We start from the raw sequence: 25,561 nt of genomic DNA, 5'->3' as shown, positions 1-25,561 counted from the left end.
TATTTCTATGGCACATTTCTTAAGATTTTTATGTGTACAACTTAAAGGTCCAGTGTGGATTTAGAGGCATCTACTGGCAAAAATGGTATATGATATTCACAAATATGTTTTAGTCAGTTTAAAATCTCCTGAAACTAAGAATCATTGCTTCTGTTGCCTTTGAATGAGCCATTCATATCTACATATGGAGCAGGTCCTCTTCCACGGAGTATGTCATGTTTCTACAGTAGCCCAGAACAGACAAATCAAAGGTTGGCTCTAGATAGAGCCATTTGTGTTTGTGTGTCAGCCAGCATAGTTCTCAAACACAGTTGGCACACAGGAGATGTTTCAGTTATGCAACTTCACTGCTATGATGCCACTAAATCTTACACACTGGGCCTTTAATAGGATACTGCTACACAGGAAAACGTTGCAAGAAGCAGCAAATCACCATACAAACAATAAGAAAAACAAGGATGTGAGTGAAGAAAATAAACAAGAGCATTCGGGTGGCTCTGAAACAATCGCCATGTTAAATAAATCCGATATTCTAAAGTCTAGGCTCCCTCAGTGCAACGTTTCTTCCCCTTTAGGCTTTAGTCTGGCATTTACCACAATCATAACAGTTTGGTCTGACCATCTGAGACCACACTTCTCACAAGCCTTTAACAGCTCTGAAATCTCAGCTAGCACCAGACCGTTATTGCTTTGAAGCAGAAAGTCTTCCCTGTCTATGCCTAACCACCCTTCTCTAATGGGGGACCTGATGGAAGAGGAAAAACAACAACTCTTGGATGTATGGGAGCACAGCCTTCATCATCTTCACTGCCAGTTAGGCAGCAACGACGAGCCCACCCCCGAGATGATCATTAATAACTAGTAAACAAAGAACCTTTTCCAGTTCCATAATGTTAGATTTTTCAGAAATAAATACAGCAACATAGTGGACTGGTGAGCAAAAACAAGACAGGCTTAACAAGATGAGGTCTTTGAGCTCAAAAAAATTAGGAATCCCTTATTCATTTAATTGCTTAGGAGTGAACTCAGTTAGGCTGTAGAAGATACACTGTATTAATCATGGATTTTATTCACCATGACAGTAATATGGATCTCTGGAGTGAGATAAAAATAGGCTCTATGGACTGATGTTTGGGTGTTTGTATCTGAAAACCCAGCTGCTGGGTTATGTGTGAAACTTTGAGAAGAGGAAATGAAGGAGTAATGCTTTTCCCTTCCCCTCCAAGACTGAGGGACTTCCCTTCTCCCTGGAGCGGAAGCTGTAACTCCCAGGGGTGAATGTGTGTAACTGTATGAATGTGTAGCAGAGCACAACTTTTAAAAAAAAGTGTGCATGTTGAGAAAATCCTTCCCAGTGTAAAAAAAAAGGTCACAGACTAAAAGGAAAACCACTGAGTGAGGCCTATGAGCTGTACGGTGTCTCTGGTGTGGCGGGTCCTTGACAGAGCTGCCTGGCAGGGACCGAACAGCACTCAGAGCTCAGGGAGGATGACAGGAAGTGGACACGACAGGCCAAGTCGTCCAGGAAATCCTTTTGCAGCTTTGTTATTGCTTGAGAAAGCACAACGGGCAGCGACTGCACGCTGAGAAGGATGGAGTCCAGTTTCTCTTCCAGAGCTGCGATCCTCCTGTCCAGCTCCTCGCTGCGATGCTGCAGCTCCAACACCAGATCATACATCATGTTCTGAGTCTGGAAACCAACAGGGGAGCACAGTTCATACATCTGACTTTACAGCATGTTGTGGTGCATTTGAAGAGACAGCAGGGTAAGTGGCGTGGGGAACCTCTCTCCCACATTAGGATATAGTTTTACATACAGATTATAAATGCGGAAAAAGTTGCCATTTTATCTGCTGGTTGCTAAAAATACTACAACTTTTGTATAAAGGTTTAATGAAGTTCTACACAATATGGTGTATTTACAGTAGTAAAGCTGTGGGCCCATTCCATATGTGAAATTAAGTGAATGGTCTACAGTATCCTCAAACGGACTGCAAAAAAAACTTGTTGCTAAGCATGTTAATATAGTAGAGCAGTGGTTCCAAACAGGTGGGTCATGGTCCAAACATAAGTCACGGGTACATTCTGAATGGACCACAAGTGACGTTTCCTGCTGTACAATGAGTTAGAGCGCGGCTCGGGTCACATTTTCCTGACTGTACCCGACCCAGATCTGAGACAGTTACAACCAAGCCCGGCCCGACCCCGACACACTGTCTGATTTTTAAGTCTGAACCCGACCTGAGCCCGACGCAGTTTGTTACCTGACATAGTTTGGAGCAGAGTTAATAGACACACGCTGTGGCCTCACCTTTTACGCAATCTCACTCACACACTACACTCACACATATTACACACCAGTTTCGGCAATTTTAAACTTTTCTGATAGCAAGTTTTGTCTAGCGTCCTCCATTTTCATTAGTTCAGTCTGAATATTCACGGCCTCCTATCCAAAATGCAACTAGCCTATTGGTCTGTGTTGCGTTAGGGCGTTGTCACATAAATAACAAATTCCAGCACTTGAATAGGTCATAGCACAACACAGCAGCATTTCAAGTGCGCCAAACCCGAGCAAAATATCTGATTTGTTATTCGAACCCAGCCCAACAGGTCCCATCATGCTCGGGTCAGGCATCCACACTCTACATTGAGTGAATAACGGACAGCTACTTAACTGAGACAGTAAACTAGCTCCATGACATGGCCAAACGAAAGTATGATACTGAACATATTAAACTGTGTGGACCCTGAACTAATGACTAAGGAGAAATCTGGACCCCGTGACTGGACCAGTTGGGAACCACGGCAGTAGAGAGTAACTGCTAAAGATCAACAGTTTTCCAGGACATAAAGTAATGGGGATTTGATCTAAAAATATACAAAAATAATGTTTTGTGGTTGTGTGTTTACGATAGAGGTTAAAAGGCAATAAGACATAATTCGCTAACAAGGTGACGTATTTTAATTTCTATGGAACTTAAAGATCCCCTACAGATCACATGTTTTGAATAATAAGTGACTTTTTTTGTTTGTATGTTTGTTTTCTGCAAGAAAAGATAAACAGTATTCAAATTCTACAAAAGACAACTTTCATTGAGTGCGTTAACATGGTCAGGAATAACCCATAAATGAATGTGTTTTTGAAGTATCCTGTTTATGTGTTTGAGCACTGAAGCACTATATTCCATTAATTAGCAACCTGGACATGCGAGCTGGAATACTCTGAAAGAAACTGGGATGTATACAGGAAATATGAATAACCTCCTAGCTTGCATTCTAATGTACATTATATTCCCTGTTGTATTAACGTCATACACCAAGGCTGAATCACTGTTGAATTATGTTTTTGATTTTGAAAAAAGAACCAATGTTGTTTCATAAACTTGTGCATGTCATCACATTCAGTGAAACAAGCGATGTTCTCTAAATTACTGCAAAATCCATTCTCAGTATATGAGCACAGGAGGTTACAAGTTCCCACGCTTCTGTGAGTCGCATACCGGACCATGACTGACTTAGTTGTGATATCAGAAAATCCCACCATGCATACACATGTTCAACTCAGATTTCAGTTGAACAGAGCACAGAGACACATTCTCCCATCAGCAGAGGAATATGAAAACAGCCTTCTAGTGTAACACTGAACATACCTTTAACATCCAAGTAATGTAACAATGAGAAAACACTTTTTCTGAGGATGGTTTGATTTTTTGATGATCTGCAAATTTTATGAAATGTGCAGCTTTTACAAACCTTGGCAAGGTCAGCGACTGTGTTGGCCTGATCGGTGAGTTTCCTTTGCTCCATTTTGACTGTTCGCAGTCTGAAATCAAAAATCAGAAGCAATGTCAAGTTTGTACCAAGTGAAATAAATGCAGAGTTCAGTGTGTCTTGATAACTACTGGAGACCTCTCTGTTGTCTAAACTCTGCACTCCGTGGTGATGACATATTTAATACCTACTGGTGGATGGCTTGCAGGAATTTGCGCTGATGGTGGCGCACTCTGGCACGGTCGATCTTTTTGACCAGCTTGGTGTTTTTGTAGATGAGCCACGTCTCCCTCAGCACATTCGCTGCTGTGTTTTTTACCTGGCAGGGATAGAATATCATGCAGATGAAACAGCAGTATAGGAATGTAATGAACATTTACATTAAGTAATGTTTGTATCATGAGCTTTTTATTCCGTTTTCTTTATTTTATTTTGCTGGTGTACTGTATCATATCATGTTGCAGATTAGGTTCCTCTGCAAACTCTTTGAGACATAAATCAAACAAAACATAAACTGACCCAAGTTGGTCAATAAAGTAATTATTGTAGTCATGTTCAGACACTTTTACTGTGAATAATAATGATTGTGTACAACAAATGTGCATGCCTATGTGCATATGAGACCTTTTTATACAGCTGAGTATCCATCATGAAGTTATGGACGTGCTTCTCAGCTCGGGTGAGTTCTGACTTTCGTGCAACAACGGCGACCACTAAGGCTGTACAGCCCGCTCCCTGAGGAGAAGAGCAGTGGTTAGTGGCTCAGAACATTACTATCATCTACAGCCTTACCAATTTTACAGTCCGCACTATACTGGTATTTAAGTGACATTATTATAAAAGTTGTTATAAAAGCAGAAATGAAGGAAACTTTGCGACTACAATAATCATGTGTAATAGAGATAGGTCAGGTAAACTGTGATAAAAGTACAGCAAAGCGTAAACACATCCTCCAGTCATGCAGTAATGAATTGCATATTAAGAGAAGTATTGTTAGGTGTAGGGATGCAGGATAACATTGTTATGTCATTGGTATCAGCAGCAGAAAGCCTTTAAAATTAAATCTTTAACTGCCAGACAGAACAAATCCTTGCTGGGTTGACAGATCGATAAGATGACGACTAAATTATGCAACTTTAATTTGTCCACATCGGTCAAATTTGCCCTGGTTGTGGGTACTGTCAGGGTTGTCTCAGGGAGGGGATTATCCAGGCCTATTAAAGTAGAATGGCTTTTACAGTTTTGTTTGAAAATGTTACATAAAAGTTAGTATGGCATGTTTTATATTTAACCTAAGGCCATTAATGATAATAAGAGAAGGGTTAATAATATGTTAATTTCAGTACTGGAGAGACTTGGTGGTCTCTGCAATTAGGTGGGAAAATCAGCCAAAATGAGTTAGAAAATATCTGTATATGAGATACTGGCAAAAATTCAATATTGTGCATGCCTAGTTACGTGTATATTGCTTTATAAGTTTATTAAATTAAATTATTAAATAAGTTTATTAGCAAATTATGAGGTTTACTATAAAATTTAAGGACAAATATGTGTTGTCATATGGCAGTATGTAACTTGGCTATAGTGGGAATGCTGTGTCTGGTTGTACTGTGTCTGTACAAATCTCACCATGATTCCTGTCAGCAGGCAAACCCCCTTCCCACAGTAGGTATGAGGGACCATGTCGCCGTAGCCGATGGACAGGAAGGTGATGGAGATCAGCCACATTGCTCCAAGGAAGGTACTGGTCACCTCCTGTGCATCGTGATACCTGTAGAGACATGGCACCTGGACGTAAAGGCTGAGAGACAATGTGTGTTTGTTGAGATATGCTAAGGAAGATGTTTTTACAGTTAGACTAGCACAGATTTTGTTTTTTCAAAATGATATTCATCATTTGAACAACATGGAAACACACAAACCTGTGATACTAAAGTAATGTAGTTGGTTACTAGTGCTTAGATCTTTACTTAAAGAAATACTGCACCTGTAAAGTGACCATTTCTATGTCAGTGAATCACCCCGCGTTAACTTGAATTCTTTGTTTTTTACTAATGCCTTCACAAAGAGCGGAGAATCCAAAAAAGGCAAACATTCTTAATGAACTGAAGTGAACAGGGACCAGCAAAACTATTTCAAAACATCGGTTCACAAACTCTCGCACAACTTGTGCAGTATAATGCAAGTCTCATTTATCCACTCGTGAGCTCAGTGTTCCCCAAACACATGCATTATTGCTAAAACCTTACTACTTTAAACACATAAGTACAAACAGTCTCATGGAAGGCTGAGTAGCACGCCTGTGCACATGCATCCTTTTGAACTCTGCTCAAGGGCAGCTAGTAGGAACACACTGAGTGCACTACTTGAAGGCAGAGTTTTTTTGTTTTTATTATCATAATCTTTTAGGTACAGTGCATGTGTTTGGGTAGAAATGTGCATATGTCTGGATAAAGATTTAGATTATACTGCACAAGTTGTGTGAGAGATTGTAAACAGGTGTTTTGGTATACTTTTGCTGTTGTTAAAGACATAGTATGCAGGATTTTCCTCAAAACACTGAAATAACCCTTCTTAATTATCACTTAGGACCCAATGTAGGTGTGTGGTGGTGTATTTTTCTGCAGAGACTCTGCCCCCCTGCCTGTTTTTTCTTAATTTATTCTTATTTTCTGTGTTTGGGACATTTATAGGCCGGTACCCCCACAGTGCTCAGGTATCCAAGAGACACAGCACCGAAAAAACACATATTTAGCGAAGTGAAACAGGAAATGATAGTGAATCTGGGGTTGGCTTTTAGTTTTACTTGCCCTGGCGAGCATGATTACAAACAGCAACTGAGAATCCTGCACAGTAAAGCTTTAAATGTGGTCCCCAGTGACTTAAATTCACAAAGAATGTTGGCCTTTTTTTGGATTCTCTGTTCACCGTGGAGGCATTTTCTTCACAAATTAATCGAAGTAATCAAGTAACTGACATTCAAATGGTAGTATATAAAGTATATTTTGAGTAAAAGTAGTAATACCACAGTGCAGAAATACTCTGTTACAAGTAAAACACTTAATAAAAGTACAAAAGCATTAGCATCAACATAAGAACTCAATATGCAGATAGCATATTTATATATAATTTATATTATATTATTGGATTATGATTATTGTTTAATTGATGCATCAATGTGTACATAACTTTAATATTACAGCTGGTAAAAAAAATTATATTCTACACACAGAATAGTAGTTTATATAGGGCAGGGTAGCTTGTGAATTTCCTCCTGTGGATCACTTAAGTCTTACATAATAATATCTCATTATAATAATATCATCATGTATTTGTTAAGCTCTGTATAATCTGATATTGTTGTTAGACCATAGCTGATGGATATTGAAATTGTGTATTTGTTGATTACTTTTTTCATGATTAATCTGAACCTAAAAAGTATCTAGTACCTAAAGATAAGTTGAAGTGCAGCAGAAGTATTAAGAAACAGAAATGGAAAAACTCAATACTCAAGTAAAGTACAAGTAAGTCCAAATTGTACTTGAGTAAATGTACTTAGTTCCACCACTGTTATTTACTATAGGAAGAAAAGGAAGAGTGAGAAATTCAGAAGTTCTGAGTTAATACCTCTCACATACGCGCACAGTCCACGCTGCAATGATCCAGCAAGACACGCTGAAGACCAGCAGGACCGTGCCGGGGCAGATGGTCATCAGAGTCTTCATGACAAAACGAGTGTCAAAGCTGATCTTGTTGAGTGCCCCGATGCTGCGGGAGGAGGCGTCCGTGAACAGCTTACTGTGGAGCAGCATGACCCGACCAATCAGGTAGAGGCGCAGGAACATGGGCACAGAGAGGATGATGTCAACATCAGCATCCGCCACTGATGCTGTGTAGCTGAAGGCCAGTCGAGCTGTCCAGGTGAACACATACTGGCCTGGGATTGGGTGGATGGCACAGATGAGCAGCTCAAACGCAACGAAGAAAATCCGCTCAAAGGTCATAGCTATCCTCCAGTCGTCCGCTCCATTGTCCACCATGAAGAGCTGCAGAGAGGAGAATTTAGGGTGAGGAACTTTGCATATTAAATGACCCAACTAACCACAAAAGCAGAGAAATATTAATGATAAACACACAGCATTTGTTTGGACTGTTTTAATTTAACGTATTATTCAACGAGCAGTGTGTAGGATTTAGAGGTGGCATCTAGTGGTGAGGTTGCAGATTGCAATCAACTGAATGCCCCTTCCCTCACCCCTGCTGTTCTAAGTGTGTGGGGGAACCTGCATTGGCCTTCAGGTAATGCAAAAACACTAAAGGCCTTCTCTAGAGCCAGTGCTTGATTTGTCCATTCTGAGCTACTGTGGAAATAAGGCAGTGCAGCATGGCGTACTCCATGGACAAGGACATGCAAGGCAAACATGTAATGTTATATTCCATTGACCTCTGGACTAAGTGGTGAAGTGACAAGTTAAAGGTCCAGTGTGTAGGATTTAGGGGGCTCTTTTGGCAAAAATGGAATATAAAATAAGTATGTTTTCTTTAGTGGATAAAATAAGAATTGTGTTTTCATTGCCTTAGAATGAGCCGTTTATATCTACATAGGGAGCGGGTCCTTGTCCACGGAGATTGCCATGTTGCACCGCCATGTTTCTACAATAGCCCAGAACAGAGAAACCAAACACTGGCTCTAGAATGGGTCATTCATGTTTTTGCATCAGCCAACATAGTTAGCAGTCTCTCTGCAACGAGTGTTGGAAAAATATGGATTTATTTTTTTATTGTAAAACTGCTTTACTCAGTGTTTTTATCAATTTAAATTGCCGAATCCATTTGTTATGGAGAGGAAGAAAATTCTGTGGATAATTCAGCTCCTGCTAAAAACCTCCCAAATGTCTGGATCTCCAACGCGCTGAACAATATCAGAGACACAGCGATTTGTAACCCCAAAACTACTTCGGCATTTTTATCAGTTTAATCACCTGGTCTGTTTGTTTTGGAGAATAAGAGACATCTGTGGATAATTCGGCTCTGGTAAAAACCTCCTGAACAATGACTGCTAAAGAAATTCAAACCGGGAGAAGTTTCAGCTGGTTGCAATATGCAGTCCTCACCACTAGATGCCACTAAATCCTCCTAAATTCTACACATTGCTCCTTTAAATGTTGATTGCCCCTTTTTTGGCATGTTTGGCATTTCACCTAACTGAGCCAATAGATCATCTACTGTATTCTGTGAAACAATATTTTGTAAAAATAAAACAATTTCCTGACGACTTGTGAGCGCCAGGATGATGTGCCACAAATCAGATGAACCACATAGTTGACTTGGCAAGTTTTCTTTCCCAGTAAGAGTGCTAATTTAAATATTGCATTCTCAATTATGATAATTAGATTTACCAAGGGAACTAAAAAGTATAAATGAAGACATCTTAATTTATCCACACACCTGGATCTCCCTTGCATGGTACATCACAATGAGTCCAAGAAGAATAGCAGTCGAGAGGCTGATCAGGCCTTTCAGTACATATGAATATATAGATTCCTGTAAATAATGGAGGAAGAAACATGAACATGATGATTGTGGCCCATTGTGAAGACATACTGACTGACCAAAACAAATAAATGAGGATATGTCTGTCCTAAAAGTTAAGGAAGTTGTTACTAGGGCTCTTATTTTTTAATAAAGTTGCTTATGTGGCCCTTAAAGTGTGAACAGTCCATGAAACTTTTTCCTGCTCTACAGTGCACTTTTGTGTATATCTGTTACACTCCATGAATAAAGTCAGACTGAAAAGGACTAGAGTACCTTGCCATAAAACCCCCTCGACAGCTCCGTCTCAATCACCATGACGATGATGCCAAACATCCCACAGACCAACGCATAGTCACTCAACTGTTTACGCTTCCCGAAGAGCGCTTTTCTCTGACCCAGCCGGTAGCTAATGTCCTTGGTCTTCTTGTGTGGTACGCTGCCTTCCTCTCTGGTCAGGTTCTCACTGTTGGCCTTACTGGAATCTTCTCTGATGACTTTAGAGAAGGCATCCTCCAGGATGGCACTGTGGAGAAGCTGAAGAGGCTGCTGGCCTGAGGGGAGATCTGCAAGACTGGATCTAAGAGTGCCCTGGCTGCTCAGCGGTCGCACTGCATCCCCATTGACTGTGCCACCAGATTGGAAGGTGGAGGATGGTGGAGGAGTGTGTTTAAGGATTGAGAGTCTTGATCTACTGAGGTGTTGAGAGTTGGTCTGCAAAAGAAAGTAAGAAGTTCAGTTACAATGCTGTCATTTTAGCAAAATAAATTAGGGGGGAATTACCTCCCACACCAGGTCAGGAAGCTACACCATTTAAAGAAAATCCATGTACCTGACTTTGCCGTCGTCTAGCTCTCTCCTCCACTAGATCCTGGTTCTCAAGTGAGCTATACTGGCTGGTGGAGAAGGATTGGACACTTTTGTTACTGGCTGGCGTAGACGATCTCTGCACCCGCGGAGTGCTGGTCAAAGGCTTGTACGGGAGATGACGGCACTTGAGGACAATGGAGGGATCTCCAGATGACTTGCAGCTCTGATCACCGCTCATCGAGCACTGAGAGTCTTTCCTTTGACGTTGCTGAACTAATAGTGGTTCGTTGCCAAAGAGCTCTCTCCAGTTGAGGTTTGTGGTGACGGCAGGCTGAGAGTGTTGGTGGAGCTTCTGATTTGTCTCAGCACACTCGATGGAGGTCAGGGGAATGTTGAATAAAGTTGCGTTGCTGCTGTCTTTAAGTTTAAAATGATTGCAGGACTGCTGCTGCAGTAACTCCTTTTGACCATCTTGGTCACCGCGCTGGAGCGTGAAATTATCCTGCGGATGGTTCGTTGCAGGTTTCAAAAGATTCCTTTGGTTTATTTGCTGTGGTAAAACCTGGCAAGGGGTTGGAGCTTGGGTGCATTGGGAGAAAGGCTGGGTGTGTGGTGAAGATGAAAGGCTTCTCCTGTTTGAAACCCTGGAGAGGCAGCCTTGCTGGACTGGGCCCTGATGAAAAGTAGAGGCCTCTGGATGTTGGTGTACATCAGGACAGGAACAACCACATCTGTCACTGGGGTTTGGATGTCCCACGCTGGTTCCTGCTCTTTCCACTGAGGGTGATTCATCTCCCACGCTGCTAACCTGGCCACAAAGCAACAGCCAGTCCTGGTCACTCAAATGTGATAAGTTTAGGTTTTGGGTTTTCAGTGGCGACATCTGGGCTGAATCTCTTGGTGGGCTGATTCCATTAGATCTTTCATGGGGCGAAGATGAAACACAGCAGAGACTCATCTCCTGCGGGGAAGAAGACACTTCCACAGAGGCACCTGAGTATCGATCCCGCATGCCCTCAGGAGTTTTTGAGGATGGACCTCCTGAGGTACAATGCTCATGGTCCCCATCATGGAAGACCTCACCTGTTGAGTCAAGACGTCGCGTTGCGTTGGTGGGTTTGACCAGAATCAACCTCATGGCATCAGTGCAGAGCTGAAATGAGATCACAGATCATTTAAGAAAGAGGATGGCTTACGATAACGATCCTGAAATATATTTGAATTCAGGATGTTACAGCTGAATGGTATGCACATTGTTTTCGTAGTTTTGCTGCTTTTTTGCTTCATACACAGCCCATGAAAGAGCAAAAGGTATAAAGCATGAACTTTCAGATCCTCAAATAACCCAAGCAGAATAGAAACATACAAAAAAGTGTGAACAAATTTTCTTAACTCTGAAGTTAAACACAGTCCTCACATAGAAACCGATGTTATTCTACTTTAAAAATGAAATATTCTCACTATCTGGAAGGGCATTTTATCTCTGACTTTTGTCTCTTTTGCCTCAGTAATGGGCTTCGCTCAGTGTTAAATAGTCTGGGAAAAAGCTTAATCCTTAAACAGTCGTTATTTAACACAATGACATAGAGTATCTGTTCAAGGCAAAAACCTTGTCATGTTGTAAAAGCAGCGGTTTGTTAAAATCTCAAATTGTGTGTTCAGCTGGTTGTGAATATGAAACACTCTGTCAAAAGCAGCTGTGACCCCCCTCCTCTGTTAGTTTACTGGACAAAGAAATCAGAAAAGCTCAGAGAATTATGCCAATTTCACACAATATTTAACTATTTGGGGGGAGAGAAATCAATAATTAGAATAATTAAGTCATAAATTTTTATCTACAAAGGTTTAAAAAGTGGATGTAATTCAATGTAATCTGCTTTTGTTTTTTACTGTGATAAAACAGAGCAGTGACTGAAACACACAAAATTGTCTTTTTTTTTTTAATAGAAAAGTGCTGATTTATCCTTTTATTTTCATAAAACATGTCATCCTGGTGTGATGTACATAACAAACATGATGCACCACAGACTTTATGCTAAATTTTTAACTCCTAAACTCAACTGAAAAACTTAAATTGTCATAGGTAAAACAATGGGCAGATAAAAAAAACATCCTGAAAATTAAAAAAAAAAGTGAGCTAACAGCATCTTTGTGCTCAGTCATAAATTAGCTGGAGAAAATAAATCCCAGAGTAAATATAAACACTCAAAGATAACAGCATTTGACTGCGAGCTAGTTGATCTTAATGTGCTTTCCAAGTTACGCATCATTTTCCATGGGTGCTAATCATTTTCTAAGAGTGCAAACCTAATTAAATTTAAATTGCGGCTGTCTCAATTTAGACTTTAACCCTTCAAATGCAAGTTAACCCCTTAAAAATTGTTTTTATAATGTTTTCTTCATAAATGAAAATAATATATGAACAAATCCCCACTATACTGGTGTTCCTTACCTTCTTCTTCCATATGTTATCTTCTCCAAACTTGAAGAAGCAGGTTACTAATAGGAAATACGCACGGCTTGCAGAACAGAGAGTTAAGCAGAGGAGCAGCCTGAGTGGGTGCTGGACAGCGGCTTGCCTCCTCCCAGTACAAACACTTGATAAAGGAGCTTTGGAGACGCTCTCCTTTGAAAGTAATGATTAGGATTCAACATGACGAAAGAAAAGGGCAGCAGCAGCTGGCCCAGTAAAGGGTTGCCATGCAAATGGACAGGGAGTGGGAGTGTGCAGGGAAACAAAAACCTGTAACATCAGACCAGAGTGTTTAGGGCGGAACATCACACACACAAGCTCAAAGAAATCCCAATAAATTGGGAGTGGACTGATTGGTTGCTATGGGGGGGAAAAGGGGACCGGTCGCTTTCAATGCAGAAAGGAAAACAAAAGGTCAGCCGAAGTTGTCATTGAAGCTCTGTGGTTCAAAGGCCTTCGCACAGGCTCTTATCTCCTCCGCCACAACAGCCTGGCTGGACAAAAGTGGCCTGTTTTTAAATCTGGTTCTGAATGGATCGAGTCTCCTCAGATGTCTTCTTACAAATCTAACAACTTTCTGATAATACTTTGAAAAGATATATTAAAGAAATACTCCTGTTTAAAAGCCCCCCCACATGTTTAAAATCTAGATTCAGTCAGCAGGAGTGGCCTTGTTTTTTTTTTTCTTTCAACCAAGTACTTTGTTGTTGCCTCTTAATGTGAAGTACATGCAATTTAAAAAACAAAGTATTCCCAGAAATGTAATTTGCTTTTCTTGAATATCAACCCAAAAATATTTTTGCATTCCCGAAGCATTTAAAATCTCTATAAATGTCTACACTCACACTGTATATTTCCCTTTATTTTCAAACCCGTGGAAGAGCCAACCCCATTTCCCAAAAAACGCTGCAGATATTTTAAATAGTTGATCTTGTTTTACCTATATGTTACGAACATTTAAGGCTGCCAAAGCTCACTTTCTATTCCTGCTTTCTGCCTCTCCACCTGGCATCACACAAACCTACAAAGCCGACAGCATGCTGCCTCAGCAGCTCAGTATGTGAATGTTGCTGTGCTGGAGAAAACCTTTGTGACAAACAGCAGCACTGGACGCCGTTGCTGGCTAAATAAATGACTGCAAAACTAATTTAATAGTTTGAACTACTACCACAGTTGTGTTAAATCAAAATGATATAATTCTGAAAGTCAGGATGTGGAAAAAAAACAGGAAGTAGATCCCTAATTTAAACTTTGTTGTTGCAGTTATCTGGATTCACGTTTTGTTTAGATTACCAGTGCAGTTCCTCCAAATAGCGGAGCATGTGACTTGTTTTTAAAATGGGTTTGTTGCATCCATGCACACTGCAGCATGAGTCCAACTTAAAACACAAAACCAACACAGCTCTGTGTGTTTGGATCACAACCTTGGTGCTAGGATAGGATAATAGGACCTTGTAGTCGCTGCTGGCGAAAGGCCAAAAGGTCTGCTTGAGAAGATAAGGGAGGCCAAATTCATTGCTACAGTTTGACGCATGGAGATGGTTAGGATGAGAAAAAAACATCTTGATGATTTTGTTGACTTTACAGAGCCGTATCTGTTGTGTAAAGGCTTTTCTGTAATGATGAAATATTATAGAGCATCTGTCACCTCGTAAACATGGCTGAAGTAGTGTTCTCTCTCTGTAGCTGAGAAATAAGGCAATGAAGTGACAGTTATACCGGGCCTATGACAAGATTTGATGTTAATTTCTCACTCTGGTGTTGAAAGATGTATCACACTTGGGTTTTAATAGAAACTATGTAACCAAGTCTGCGCTCAGCAAACTCCCCTGAGAATGACACTTTAAGATACCGGAGGGATATTGGAGGCTGAATGGCCTGTGAAAGAATCCTACCTATGTAAATACTCGAGCTTGAGTACAGTCAGGAGTAACAATTCAATCAATTCACATTTTACATTTGCTGCATTGAACGGAGCAGTTAACCTCCACAAGTACAATTTATCTGTGTAACCATTCCAACCATATGATAAAATAAATGTGAAAGGGTTTAGCATTGTTGTCGTATGCCTAAAACACCCAGTGAAGATATCCTGGGATAAAACGCACTTTGCATGTGTTTATATTTAGGGCAAGACTCTTAATCCTCTAGCAACAGTGACTTCAATGCCAATTGTTCGGCTATTAAAGCAAACAAATGGCTCCTTTGATGAAACTGGTTAGTCAACTGCCAAAGTAACTAAAGGAACAGGAGAAAAAAAGTTATTTTCAAGTTTTAAAGTACCATTTCAGCTGGTGAATGGTGAGCGTTCTTTACCCTGGACTTGAAAACTGTATCCACTTAAGTTTGAACTCCATCATCTTTTGGGAGGAACCAACACAGCAGCAAGAGGCAAAAATGCTTGACTTCAGTGTGTGACCTGATTTATGTGCCCCCTAACGTCAAAGAAGGACACGTCTCACATTTAAAAGCAAAAAGACATGTTGATGATCGAGTGGTGAACTTTAATAAGTTACTCTCAAAACATCTGGCTTCCCACCTCCCCAGATGTGCTAGAAAAAAATCACGTAGTTAAATTCATTAGACGCTTAAGTGCCACATTAGAGGCCACGTGCACAGACATCGTGATCGCTCGTGACCTTGTTGGGGAAAATGAGCTTCTCCTTGCTAGTGAATAGAACAACCAAGCTGAGTCATGTGGCACTGGAGAGATCGTTTCTGGGCAGGAAGTCGTGAAGCTCTCATCAGCAACTTTTCTCTTTTCTAAATGAAATTATTTAATTTTTTTCAATGGAAGTCTCCCGTGTGCACAGGCAGACAGTTTTTAAATGGAGTTGCGGGGGGGAAGAGTGCAATCACTTCGTATTGTACGCGGCAAAGCGCTGGTTCAGGGGGTTCTCTGGCGACTTCATCCACTCCTTCTTCAACTGTTGCTTCAGCTGCGACAGCCTCATGTTGGGGTTCTCGTTTTTTAGGCGAGGCATGTTGGCCTCCTCGTAGGCAGCGAACGCTGCTTTCATCCTCCGCTCCGGGTGATGGTCCACGTCCTCAGGTCCAGTGCTGCAAACAGGAAGAGAGGATGTAATGAGGAATTGGTGACATCCACGTATCATCAGCGCTGTTTCATTAGGCTAAGAAACTTAATTCAGATCAATATCAGAGTAATCACAGGGACAATCGGATGTCACACACAGTACAGGTGGTACCTGAGCACCGCGATGGCATCTTCTATTGTTCTGGCTTCCACGGTTCCTTCCTCAGGGATAATTCTGTTCACGTTTTCCTCCAGTGGAGTCTCCAGGTGGCTCTTTTCTGTGAGAAGAAATTTTATTTGATGGTAACTGGTTTGCTCTGTGGCTACACGTAATTATTATTGTCATTGTAAATTAATCTGTCAATTTTTTTTCAATCAATCAATTAGTTCTTTGGTCAGAAAATGGTGAAAAATGCTGATCAGTGTTTCCCAGAGCCTAGGATAACATCCTCAAATGTCTTGTTTGATCCCCAAAACAGCCAATGCTGCTGGATTGTATCTACACTCATGAGTCATCTTTATTTTGACACTTGTGTCGTCACCTTTAACCTGAAATTTACCTTTTGGCTTGAGCTGTTGCTGCTGCTGGTGCTCGTTCTGAAGCACCTCCTCGATCTGGGCACGAGTCACTTTTCCCCCAGGTCCAGCCTCCCTCTGAGATTTGCCTTTTATGCCCGAGCTCTCCTCATCCAGAAGTCGTTGGTTTTCCTTTTTCCTCTCAAGGAGCTCAAGCCTCTTCTTTTCCTTGTCATCCTGCAAAAGAAAAAAACAGTCTTGTCAGATTTTTGTGCTTAAAGAAGTAATTCACTGCTGGAAAGATGGCTTTTTAATAAAACTAGAAGGTCTATGCAGTAGAAATACGGAGATACTTTTGAAATTGCTGTTACGTGACCAGAAACAAGTACACAAGACAAAGGGCTATGGCCTACAACGACCAGAATGCACTGCGCCAAACCTGACCAATAAACGTTACTGCTGGTGGGTGAAGAAAGGGAGATGTAGGCACTTGTTAGATGGAGGGAAGTTTGTCACAGTACATTTACATATACTACCCACACTGTTATTATACAAAGCTGGTTGAAAATCAGCAAAGTATGCCTTTAAAAATGTAATAATGTTGGTTTAAATAAGTTTGACCATTAGATATATCATGACAAATGCAATCAACAAGCTTCACCGATGTTTCCTTGGTGTCACAGAGGAAAAAGTATGGTGCAATCAAATACTTACAGCAGTCGGTACCAAAGAAATGCTAGAATAGTTCCCCTATCGAGTCTCCATAAGACTGTCTGCTGTGGTCAATTAACTTCTGTGTGTAATTGATAAGACGTAAAGTTAACTTTTATGCTGATTATGGTATGTCTCCCTCAGCTGCTCCATTCTCATTGTTGTTTGATCTGTGACTACTTGCCTATACAACATGTCCCACTAGGGATAATTAACTTTTAATCCCATCTAGACTTTGGACCTGTGTGTGTGTGTGTGTGTGTGTGTGTGTGTAATAAGAGGCTACAAGCAAGGTTCCTATCCAGATAAAAACATTGAGTAAAAAATAAATAACTGCTCTGCCAGCATGAGCTTATATGTATTTATTTTCCTTTCTTGTTCATGTTTTTATTATTTCAACTTAAAGTAAAATGACTGTATACACATCATCCACAAAAAAGCAAAAGAAACAGCAAACCAGTTAAGTCAAATTTAGCAGCAGCACAACTGTGACTTCCCCCAGTATTGAGCATCACGCTGAAGAGGCATCTCACCTTTCTCTGCTCTTTTTTGAGTACATGTTTGTCGGTTTCCTGCCACAGAGCATCCTCTTCCTGCTGCTTCTTCTTGGCGTCTGCCACTGCCTTGGCCTCGGCCTTGCGGGCTCTGGCTGTGGCTGCCTTGGAGTTCTCGCCCTGGAACTTCTTTGGCATCCCAACAGCTGCTTTTCAGCTGAGACAAGAGACAGAGAACATGGGATCATTCAGAAGAGTCTGACTGACAGGAGAGTTTTCAAGGCTGACGCTAAACACTGATATAACCAGTTATACCTACAATGACTCAAACCCCTACCTAAATGTGTACTTATGTCAAGGTGGTAATGGCATTTCCTATTGGTGTTTATCACTTAAGTATTGTTCAAGCTATGATTGTTTAACATTCATTAGTTATATTATAAGTAATGCTCAGGAGCAGCGTTAGATGAGAAAGTATCAAACGTTTCCTTAATTAATATCATGTAACCTATAAATAAAGTAATAGAAGACTATTATCCTTATTAGGTGGCTACCATAATTAAGCATTACTTATAAAATGTGGATTAGCAAACACGAAAATCAGTTGTTGGCAGATAAGGAGGTTAACTGCGCCATAACTGAAGTCTCTAAGTTACACAAACGGCTGCAGTTTTGCTTGTCAGTGTAACGTTAGCTAGTTAGCTACAGCTAGCTGATGCTAGTCTGATAAACAAGACTGGATTGCTCGTTAACGAGTCGGTCATTCCTTATTTTAATTTAACCTACATTTAGCTAAGATGATAATAAGCACAACACACAAAGCAAAACTATGGTTTCATACCAGTATGAGAGGAAAAACAGGTCGTAAGCAAACGACTGTTGAGTGTTGTTTCGAAGAGGCATCTGTCTGCCACCTCCTCTGTGGAACCACCGCGCACACTGATGACGTGAATCTCCTATGGTTACAAGACCGGATGAAATCTTTCATATGTACTTTTATCGCATATTTAAAAGTAGCAGGTATTTCACGTACTGTTCGTTCCATACTAAGGTTAAAATAAAATAGAATAAATAATAACAAATAGGCTTTTAACTCAGCTATATCTTTTGGATAAATACTTCTCAGTTTTCAAGTGTATCTATCCTACAGAAAATTGTGAACATGCATTTAAAATCCATCTTCCTATTGTGAATACATTTTGCCTCACTGTCCTAAATGATTAAGTTGATTAGGGACTGTTCCTTATTTATCATGAGGGAGGGGTGGTGCAAAACGAGGGAGGCATGTCAAATGACTGGAGAGGGACATATGTTTTTTATTTGTCTTAGGGGAGGGACATACAACTTTAAATGGTTGTATTTGGCACTTATTTTAAATACTTTTCATAAGGCATGTTTTTAAAATTGCTTAAATAACACCATTTATCATATCCAGAAACTGTGAAAACAGAAATTGTCGTTGGATTTTCAAATTTCAGACAGTCCATAAACATATCATATGCAATAAATGCTTCTGCCAGGAAAAAAAATCATAACCAAAGTTTAAATTAGTGATATTTCACCCAAATCACTTTGTCCTCCTTATTACCTTATTTAAAAATTTGTGAAAAATGAACTGTAGAGGGAGGATCATGCATCTTCCCCAGTCATTCAGGGTCTCAAGACAAAATATTTGTAGCTTCTGGGAGGGTCAAGATAAAAACAAAAAAAAAAACAACTTACATCCCAGCGGGACACTTCCCCTGATAAACAAAGAACAGTCCCTTTATTTCAGAGAAAACCAGTTTAATGAACCTTATGTTCTACTATTAAGAACAGATATTGCTTCAAATCTCCCAAATTGAAACTGAAGTGTCTTATAAGTTTCTTAATGTTTTTCCATTTCAAATGTATTTTTTTTTTCTTAAGTATCGAAGAAAATATCTCATTTAGATACCAATGTAAAAATCCAACAAAGGAGTATTTATCTTAAGGTTACAACAGATTTTAAAGTATGGTGTGGTCCTTTAAAATGGGGTGTATAAACCAGTAGTAGAATGTAACTAAGTGCATTTACTCAAGAACAAATTTGAGCTCCATTTCAGAGGGAGGTATTGCACTTTTTACTCTACATTTGTCTGAAAGCTTTAGTTACTAGTTATTTTACAAATGAATATATTTGCATAAAAAACATAAGTTTATGAAGTATGTTTTGTTATAAATTAAACTACCTGACAGTTAATTGGTCAAGAAATCAGCTAGCAACTATTTTTAATAAACATTTAAGTCATATTAAGTCATTTTAAATATTTTTTAGGTTTCTCTTCTGTTTGGCTTTTATTCTTAGATTTTTCTGGATTGGGTATTTTTTTTACACTTTATACTTGAAGTACATGATTATACTTATTAGCTTACTTGAGTAACATTTTAAATTCAGGACTTTTACTTGTAACAAAGTATGTTTATAGTGTGGTGTTAGTACTTTTACTTAAATAAAGGATCTGAATATTTCCTCCACTACTGGTATGAACTATAAAATTGCATGTAATACTAAATACTCAGCCTCAATATATGACTGAATGACTCATAGCACAGTAACATTTCATACTGCTGTCAGACACGGAAGAAACATTAAATTAATATTTTATTAAGATACACAGTGTACAGATATTAAAAATAGGAATTATATTAATTCGTTATGATGTAAAAACAACATCATGATATATAATGTATGCATTTCTCTCAGAAGTAATCAGATGGTCTAATCTGGATACAGAAGCAGCTGGAGCTCATCTGTATTCATTTAGAAGTCATTGTCGCTCTCCTCCAGCAGAGGCTGTCTCATGCCTCCCTTGGAAGGGTGAGCTCCCCTGGACACTGGGCCCTCCAGACTGTCATCCTCCAAATCCTTGCTCTCCTCCTCCTCGCCTTCATCGTCTTCCTCATCGTCCTCGTCCACATCGATCTCACTGTCTTCACTCTGAAACAGCAGGCGAGCAGAGACACGTAATAACTACACAATTACAAAAAGCTCAGTTTGTAGAGTCCAGTAACATGATTCATGGACAATTATTTAACACACGATGTTAAACTACAACAGGGATGGACATGTTATCATTCTAACTGAACACTGAACCAGCTAATGTCTCACAAACACTTCAATCAGACAGATCTATCCACTGAATCACCTCTTTGGCTGTTATGAAAACAAGTCCAGTACAGAGCTGATTTAACAGGGACATGTCCACCTTGAGCCGGATCACTATGGGGACCAGTAAAACCATATACCTAATTTAAAGGAAAAATCCATTCTACACACTTCACTTCAACGCTGTCTTCCTCTTTCCATACCTCTCAGCAACACTAACACAGGTGGTGAGGTTTATATTACCTATGTACTTCAGTAGTGGTGTGATTTAAAAAACAGTAAATGTTCTCTGAGAGTTAGACAGTGTGTGAAAACCTGGGTGTACATCTCCTTCACTTTGTTACTTGTACAAACACTGATACAGGCTATGCTGTGCAACTGATGAGGTCCCGTTCCTTGGACTGGGAGACAAACCTCGACTCTGTCAGAGAATTTAAGAATGGATTTTTCCTTTAAATACACTTAGGAACAGAGAGTGAACTAGATCCTGGTCCTGCACAAACCTTTCCTTTCCGTTGTTTTTTGGCACGATGCAATGACCTTCTGGAAGCAGCTAAAGGGGGCTTTTGAAATGCAAGTGAAAGGTAAGAGTACAAAATGGAAACCCAAAGGGGTGTGAAACTGGTGAAACTGATCAGAACTGGTGCATGGGATACTACAGCTGTAAATGACAAAAAAAAGTAAAGAGCATGATGTTATTCTGTGGTGTTATTCTGCACAGAGAGCACCATCTGAGGCCACTGGAAGCAAAATCAGCAAAAAAGTCTTTAATCCAAATTGTAACACACAAAATGAAGAGATGCTTAAAGGAAATAATTTTAAATTGATGTAGCTATGACAGTACTAACCTCATCACTATCACCGCCTTGCATGTTCCCGATGAATCGAGCTCCTCTTCCTGTCGTGCAAAAAAAGGCAACGCTCAATTTATGTGAAATTCAATGCTAATTTTTATTGGGTTAAACATTTATTTGTGAGAACCACAGATATAAAACCAATCAGAATCATAGAAAGTAACTGAGGAGATAATTTTGTCTATAATGAACCAATTTTATCCCTCGTCTGTGTACCTGCCATGATGCCGTTCCGTGTGGGCCGTGGCTTAGAGGGTCGACACTCTTCCATGTCGCTGTCTGAACCTTCGTCCTCTGGAACATCCATGTCAGAATCCTCATCTTTCACTGCAGGAAACATATTTCATAAAACAAGCGTGTGAGATCATGAAAGGGGGTTGAGATTACAGTATGTGACTATTGCTTTGCTTTCACAGCATGTGATCGGTTGTCTCACAAGAACTCCTTGTCAGATCCCTCTCCTCCTCCTCCCTCAATACGTTCTGCATCATCCTCATTGTGTTTTCAGCCTCCTGCAGTGGAAACAAAAGAACAAGGAACATTATAGCCAGCATGAAGAGCGTATTCTCCTCTACCCACTGCAGTCAGAGTGTGAGTTACTCCCATTTATGTTTGGTAACAGTACTGTGATGGTGGTTACACCATCACAGGCCGGCAAATTATATTTTTACACAGAAAGGAAGGACTCTCATTTATCCCTTGTGTCGAACTCTTACAAGAGGTTACTCTCCTTTCAATTATGCTCATGTTTGTTGGGTGTGTACTGAATGTCTAGAGATGCCTTAGTATGGTAGTATAACTGTGGCAAATGCACGTGAATGTTCCCTTAAGTCGGAACAACTCAAAAAGTCTGCAAAGATTTTGGCACAAGTTGTCAAGTTGACATCCTAGAGCCTGAACACGGCAGAGAAAATAAATGTTCAGCTGCTGGTAATAAACTTTTAATATATGAGGTTGTAACCATTAGTTGCCGTCCATGTAGAGTGACCTAGATTAGTTAGAAAGTTATTTATAAGCAGTCAAGATAAGCAATTTTTTAGAACTTTTAGGGATGTACTGTTGCAGCAACAAGTCTGGGACAACACTTTAATACTTTGTAATACATAAACATGTTGCTTAAATGCTCTAAGCAATCAAATACAACACATATTCCATGTTGTTTCCACATTACGACTTAAGGCTCATGAACAAAATCAGCAGAACGACTTCTCAACTTGGGAAACGGGACCATCCGGAGAACACATCAATGCAGCATTTTATACAACAGATCTGTAGGACGTATGTGTAAAAGACATTTAAAAAAGCTATGTTTCATATACACACACCTCAAATCTCTCTTGTTCCAGTCTATGGTATTCATCCAGCTGAGACTCTAGGAAGCAGAGGTTCCTGAACTTCTCCACAAAGGTTTCGTATTGCTTCTGTAGATCTTCTTCAATCTTTTCATATTCATCCATGAAGGCTGGCCTAAAAAATGAGAGAGGAACAAAAAGATAAGCATTTAGAAAAGGGTCGGTTTTGCTTAAAGACTCAGTGTAAGTCAAAGACAAAAAGTTCTGAGCAAGTAATTCAACTCAAAATGAAGGTCCCTCTCATTCACCCTGTGCTTTGTTTTAATTTACTCGAGCACTGGGGAACCATTCCTGTCATTTAGCCTGTCTGTTACCTGTCAGGTTGTGAACTGACCTGACACTCTGCAGTGTCTGGAGCCTTTTCCGATTCCTCTCCAGCTCCTGCTTCTTCTTTTCTATCTTAGCGTCCAGACTGGTTTCATCCGAAACAACGTTACTCAGCATGTCTTTGGTCTTCTCCACACTTTCCTTCAAGTAAACACAAAGACATGGTGGCAGATTCAGAGGCATTTCACAGATAAAAACAAGTCCTGTGGGACTTTTGAAAATGAGGATCGCCAGGATGAATACATACCAAAACCTCCTTGATGGCAGCTCTCAGGGCCTTTTCAGTCTCATTGATCTCCAGAGGTCTGGCAATGGCAGCAGTTCTCATTTCCTGTGGGGATATTGAAAGCAAAGACAGCAAAGTGATCACCTTCAAACAGTAAAACATTCTGTCTGGTCTGGGTCTAGTGTAGGGCAACATTTTTTTTTTCATTGTCAAGGCTTGTGAGCACTCAAGATCAAGGTAAATGGAAATCAATGTGCATGTCTGTCTGTCAGTTAATGTGTGTTCTCCCTCACCCTTAGGTCCACTTCTTTTCCCAGTAAATCATACAGAGATGCTCCTTTAGCTGTGACCTCAGACGCCAGCTGTCGAGCTGTTTTAAGATCTGAAATCTAAAGTGAAGACAGAGTGAGACCTAATCAGCAACAGTTTTTTCTTGTACTCCCAGTCTGAGAAAAGATAGATTTAAAAGAAAGGAAGGAGCAAACAGGAGAAGGAATAGACGTCTGCAAAACATCCAATTATATAAAAGTTTTATAAAAAGGAAAAGATACAAAGATATTAAATATCATGGGATGTTAACTCAAACATATTGCATTCACCATTATCTGAGATTCAACATGCAAGTGAGTCAGACTTACAGTCAAGTTAAGTAATGCAACAAATCTAAATGCAGGGCACATTCACATCTGCTAAACTGCACAATATATGGCACTGCTTCATTTTATCTGTCTTAGTTTCCAACACTTAAATGTCACTCAATGGATTTTTTTCCCACTCAAACATCTTGGAGCTGATATCTTAGTTATTAAGTGTAGAAATGACTAACATTTCTCAGTATAAAACTTGCATCTCACCCGTGAGCCTAAGTCAAACTTGAACTTGTTGTTGTCCTCCTCCGTTCGGTCTCCCAGGGCCATCTGCTTGGTCTTCATAGCGCTGTACAGCACTGATGTGATTTTCAGCATCTCTTTCACTGCGTAACCATCGGCTTGGTAGAGACGTTTGGTGTTCAACTTGATGTGTGCCTTAGTTGCCTACAACCGAGTGAAACACTGGTTAAGACGGACTGAATAACAGCAGGCCTTCAATGGCCAGGAGTAACATGTATATTCTGTATCAATTTAAGAGATTAGGTCACCATAAACTGGGCCACGGCCTTGATGAAGAATATTCTGTCTGATTCTGTATCTACATCAGTAGGAATATCCATCTGAGGCTCGTATCTACATGTAATGGAGGAAGAGAGGGATAGGGAGCAAAAGACAAAGAGAAAATTATGTTGCAGTATCCCTACGCATACTGTACATGATGTCAATAAATAGTTTTGGTAGGCAGAGGTTATAATGCTCCCAGAGTTTGTAAATATTCTTTAAGCATGAAGCATGTGTCATTTGTGACTCTTGAGCATACCTCTTTACGAGCCATGTTAGGATTTCTGCCACTAAAGTAAAGTTTGGTGTTCTGAAGTTCTCCATAGATATCAACCGAGGATAGCCCAAGGCCCTCATCATTTCTGTGAAATCTGTCAAATGAAATGCAACTCAAATTACCAACACATATATAGACACAAAACACCGACTTTTGGTTAAGTCATATAATGTTAACCACATACAGTCACTTACTTCTTAAGTCTCTGAAGGACATTTTGACCTGCCAGCAATGAGCAGCAGAGGATGTTCTGGTTCCTCCTCTGGCAGCAAAGGAGACAGGATGTATTTACAGACAACCAAGCTACTTAACTCTGGGCATCAGTTTGTTTACAGAAAAGGCGCTTGAAATTATGTTGACCAGACTGTAAAGTCTTCTGAGAAATAAATATGATTTGGGCATACCGTTATTTGAATACATTTGACTTGACTATACTATAAATTCTAACCTCCATCACCATTTTAGGTGTGTGGAAACTAAAAATATGACAGAGTCTTTAATGATTTTACGCTTATTGGATTATTAATATTAAATGATAACTATTGCGTTAGCAGAGTTCATTAGCCTAGCTAGTTTGTGGCAGTGCTTAGCTAGTTAGCAAGAAGTTAACGCTAACGCTTGGTGTTTCCGGTTATTAACGGCAGTTCAACCTGCGACAAGATATTATTTTTCTAACCATCTGATTAGCTGCTACCAAACGTAGCATATCGTGTTTACAGGCCTGATAATGTTTCGTTACCTGTCGTTATTGTGGCTGAGCTAAGTGCTCGTTCGCCTCCACCATAGACGGTCTCTATGGAAACACAGTCTTGTCCTACGGAAGCTCTATGCAGTCAAAAAGACTAGCGCGGATCTTTTTAACTCTAGTCAACTTTATTTATATAGTACATTTCATGCGACAAGCGT

The 25,561-nt window shown here is 40.0% G+C and overlaps 3 protein-coding genes across 3 annotated transcripts; all 3 read right to left on the bottom strand.

Annotated features, from left to right (window-relative positions):
* Positions 1-22: 22 nt before the first annotated feature.
* kcnn1b (potassium intermediate/small conductance calcium-activated channel, subfamily N, member 1b) lies at positions 23-14,920 on the bottom strand. Its single transcript, XM_049588731.1, has 10 exons — positions 12,566-14,920; positions 10,136-11,266; positions 9,580-10,017; positions 9,220-9,315; positions 7,399-7,817; positions 5,401-5,542; positions 4,396-4,506; positions 3,963-4,090; positions 3,754-3,823; positions 23-1,690 (listed from the first exon to the last, which is right to left on the bottom strand). Exons 2-10 carry the CDS (start codon positions 11,249-11,251, stop codon positions 1,403-1,405), a joined length of 2,808 nt encoding a protein of 935 aa, XP_049444688.1. The 5' UTR covers positions 11,252-11,266; positions 12,566-14,920; the 3' UTR covers positions 23-1,402.
* Positions 14,921-15,069: 149 nt separating this feature from the next.
* ccdc124 (coiled-coil domain containing 124) lies at positions 15,070-18,320 on the bottom strand. The gene is made up of 5 exons (XM_049588737.1): positions 18,183-18,320; positions 17,381-17,558; positions 16,181-16,373; positions 15,793-15,898; positions 15,070-15,646 (listed from the first exon to the last, which is right to left on the bottom strand). The coding sequence occupies exons 2-5, from the start codon at positions 17,537-17,539 to the stop codon at positions 15,442-15,444; spliced, it is 663 nt and encodes a 220-aa protein (XP_049444694.1). The 5' UTR covers positions 17,540-17,558; positions 18,183-18,320; the 3' UTR covers positions 15,070-15,441.
* A 1,638-nt stretch (positions 18,321-19,958) lies between these two features.
* On the bottom strand, positions 19,959-25,482 carry cluap1 (clusterin associated protein 1). The gene is made up of 13 exons (XM_049588734.1): positions 25,395-25,482; positions 24,850-24,917; positions 24,638-24,749; positions 24,366-24,450; positions 24,082-24,261; positions 23,521-23,616; positions 23,249-23,332; positions 23,009-23,142; positions 22,648-22,789; positions 21,759-21,834; positions 21,539-21,649; positions 21,317-21,366; positions 19,959-20,300 (listed from the first exon to the last, which is right to left on the bottom strand). The coding sequence occupies exons 2-13, from the start codon at positions 24,869-24,871 to the stop codon at positions 20,124-20,126; spliced, it is 1,269 nt and encodes a 422-aa protein (XP_049444691.1). The 5' UTR covers positions 24,872-24,917; positions 25,395-25,482; the 3' UTR covers positions 19,959-20,123.
* Between the last annotated feature and the right edge of the window lie 79 nt (positions 25,483-25,561).

This window comes from Epinephelus fuscoguttatus, linkage group LG10, assembly GCF_011397635.1.
Source record: "Epinephelus fuscoguttatus linkage group LG10, E.fuscoguttatus.final_Chr_v1".
Lineage (NCBI taxonomy): Eukaryota > Metazoa > Chordata > Actinopteri > Perciformes > Serranidae > Epinephelus > Epinephelus fuscoguttatus.
This window is presented reverse-complemented; position numbering and strand designations above follow the sequence as displayed.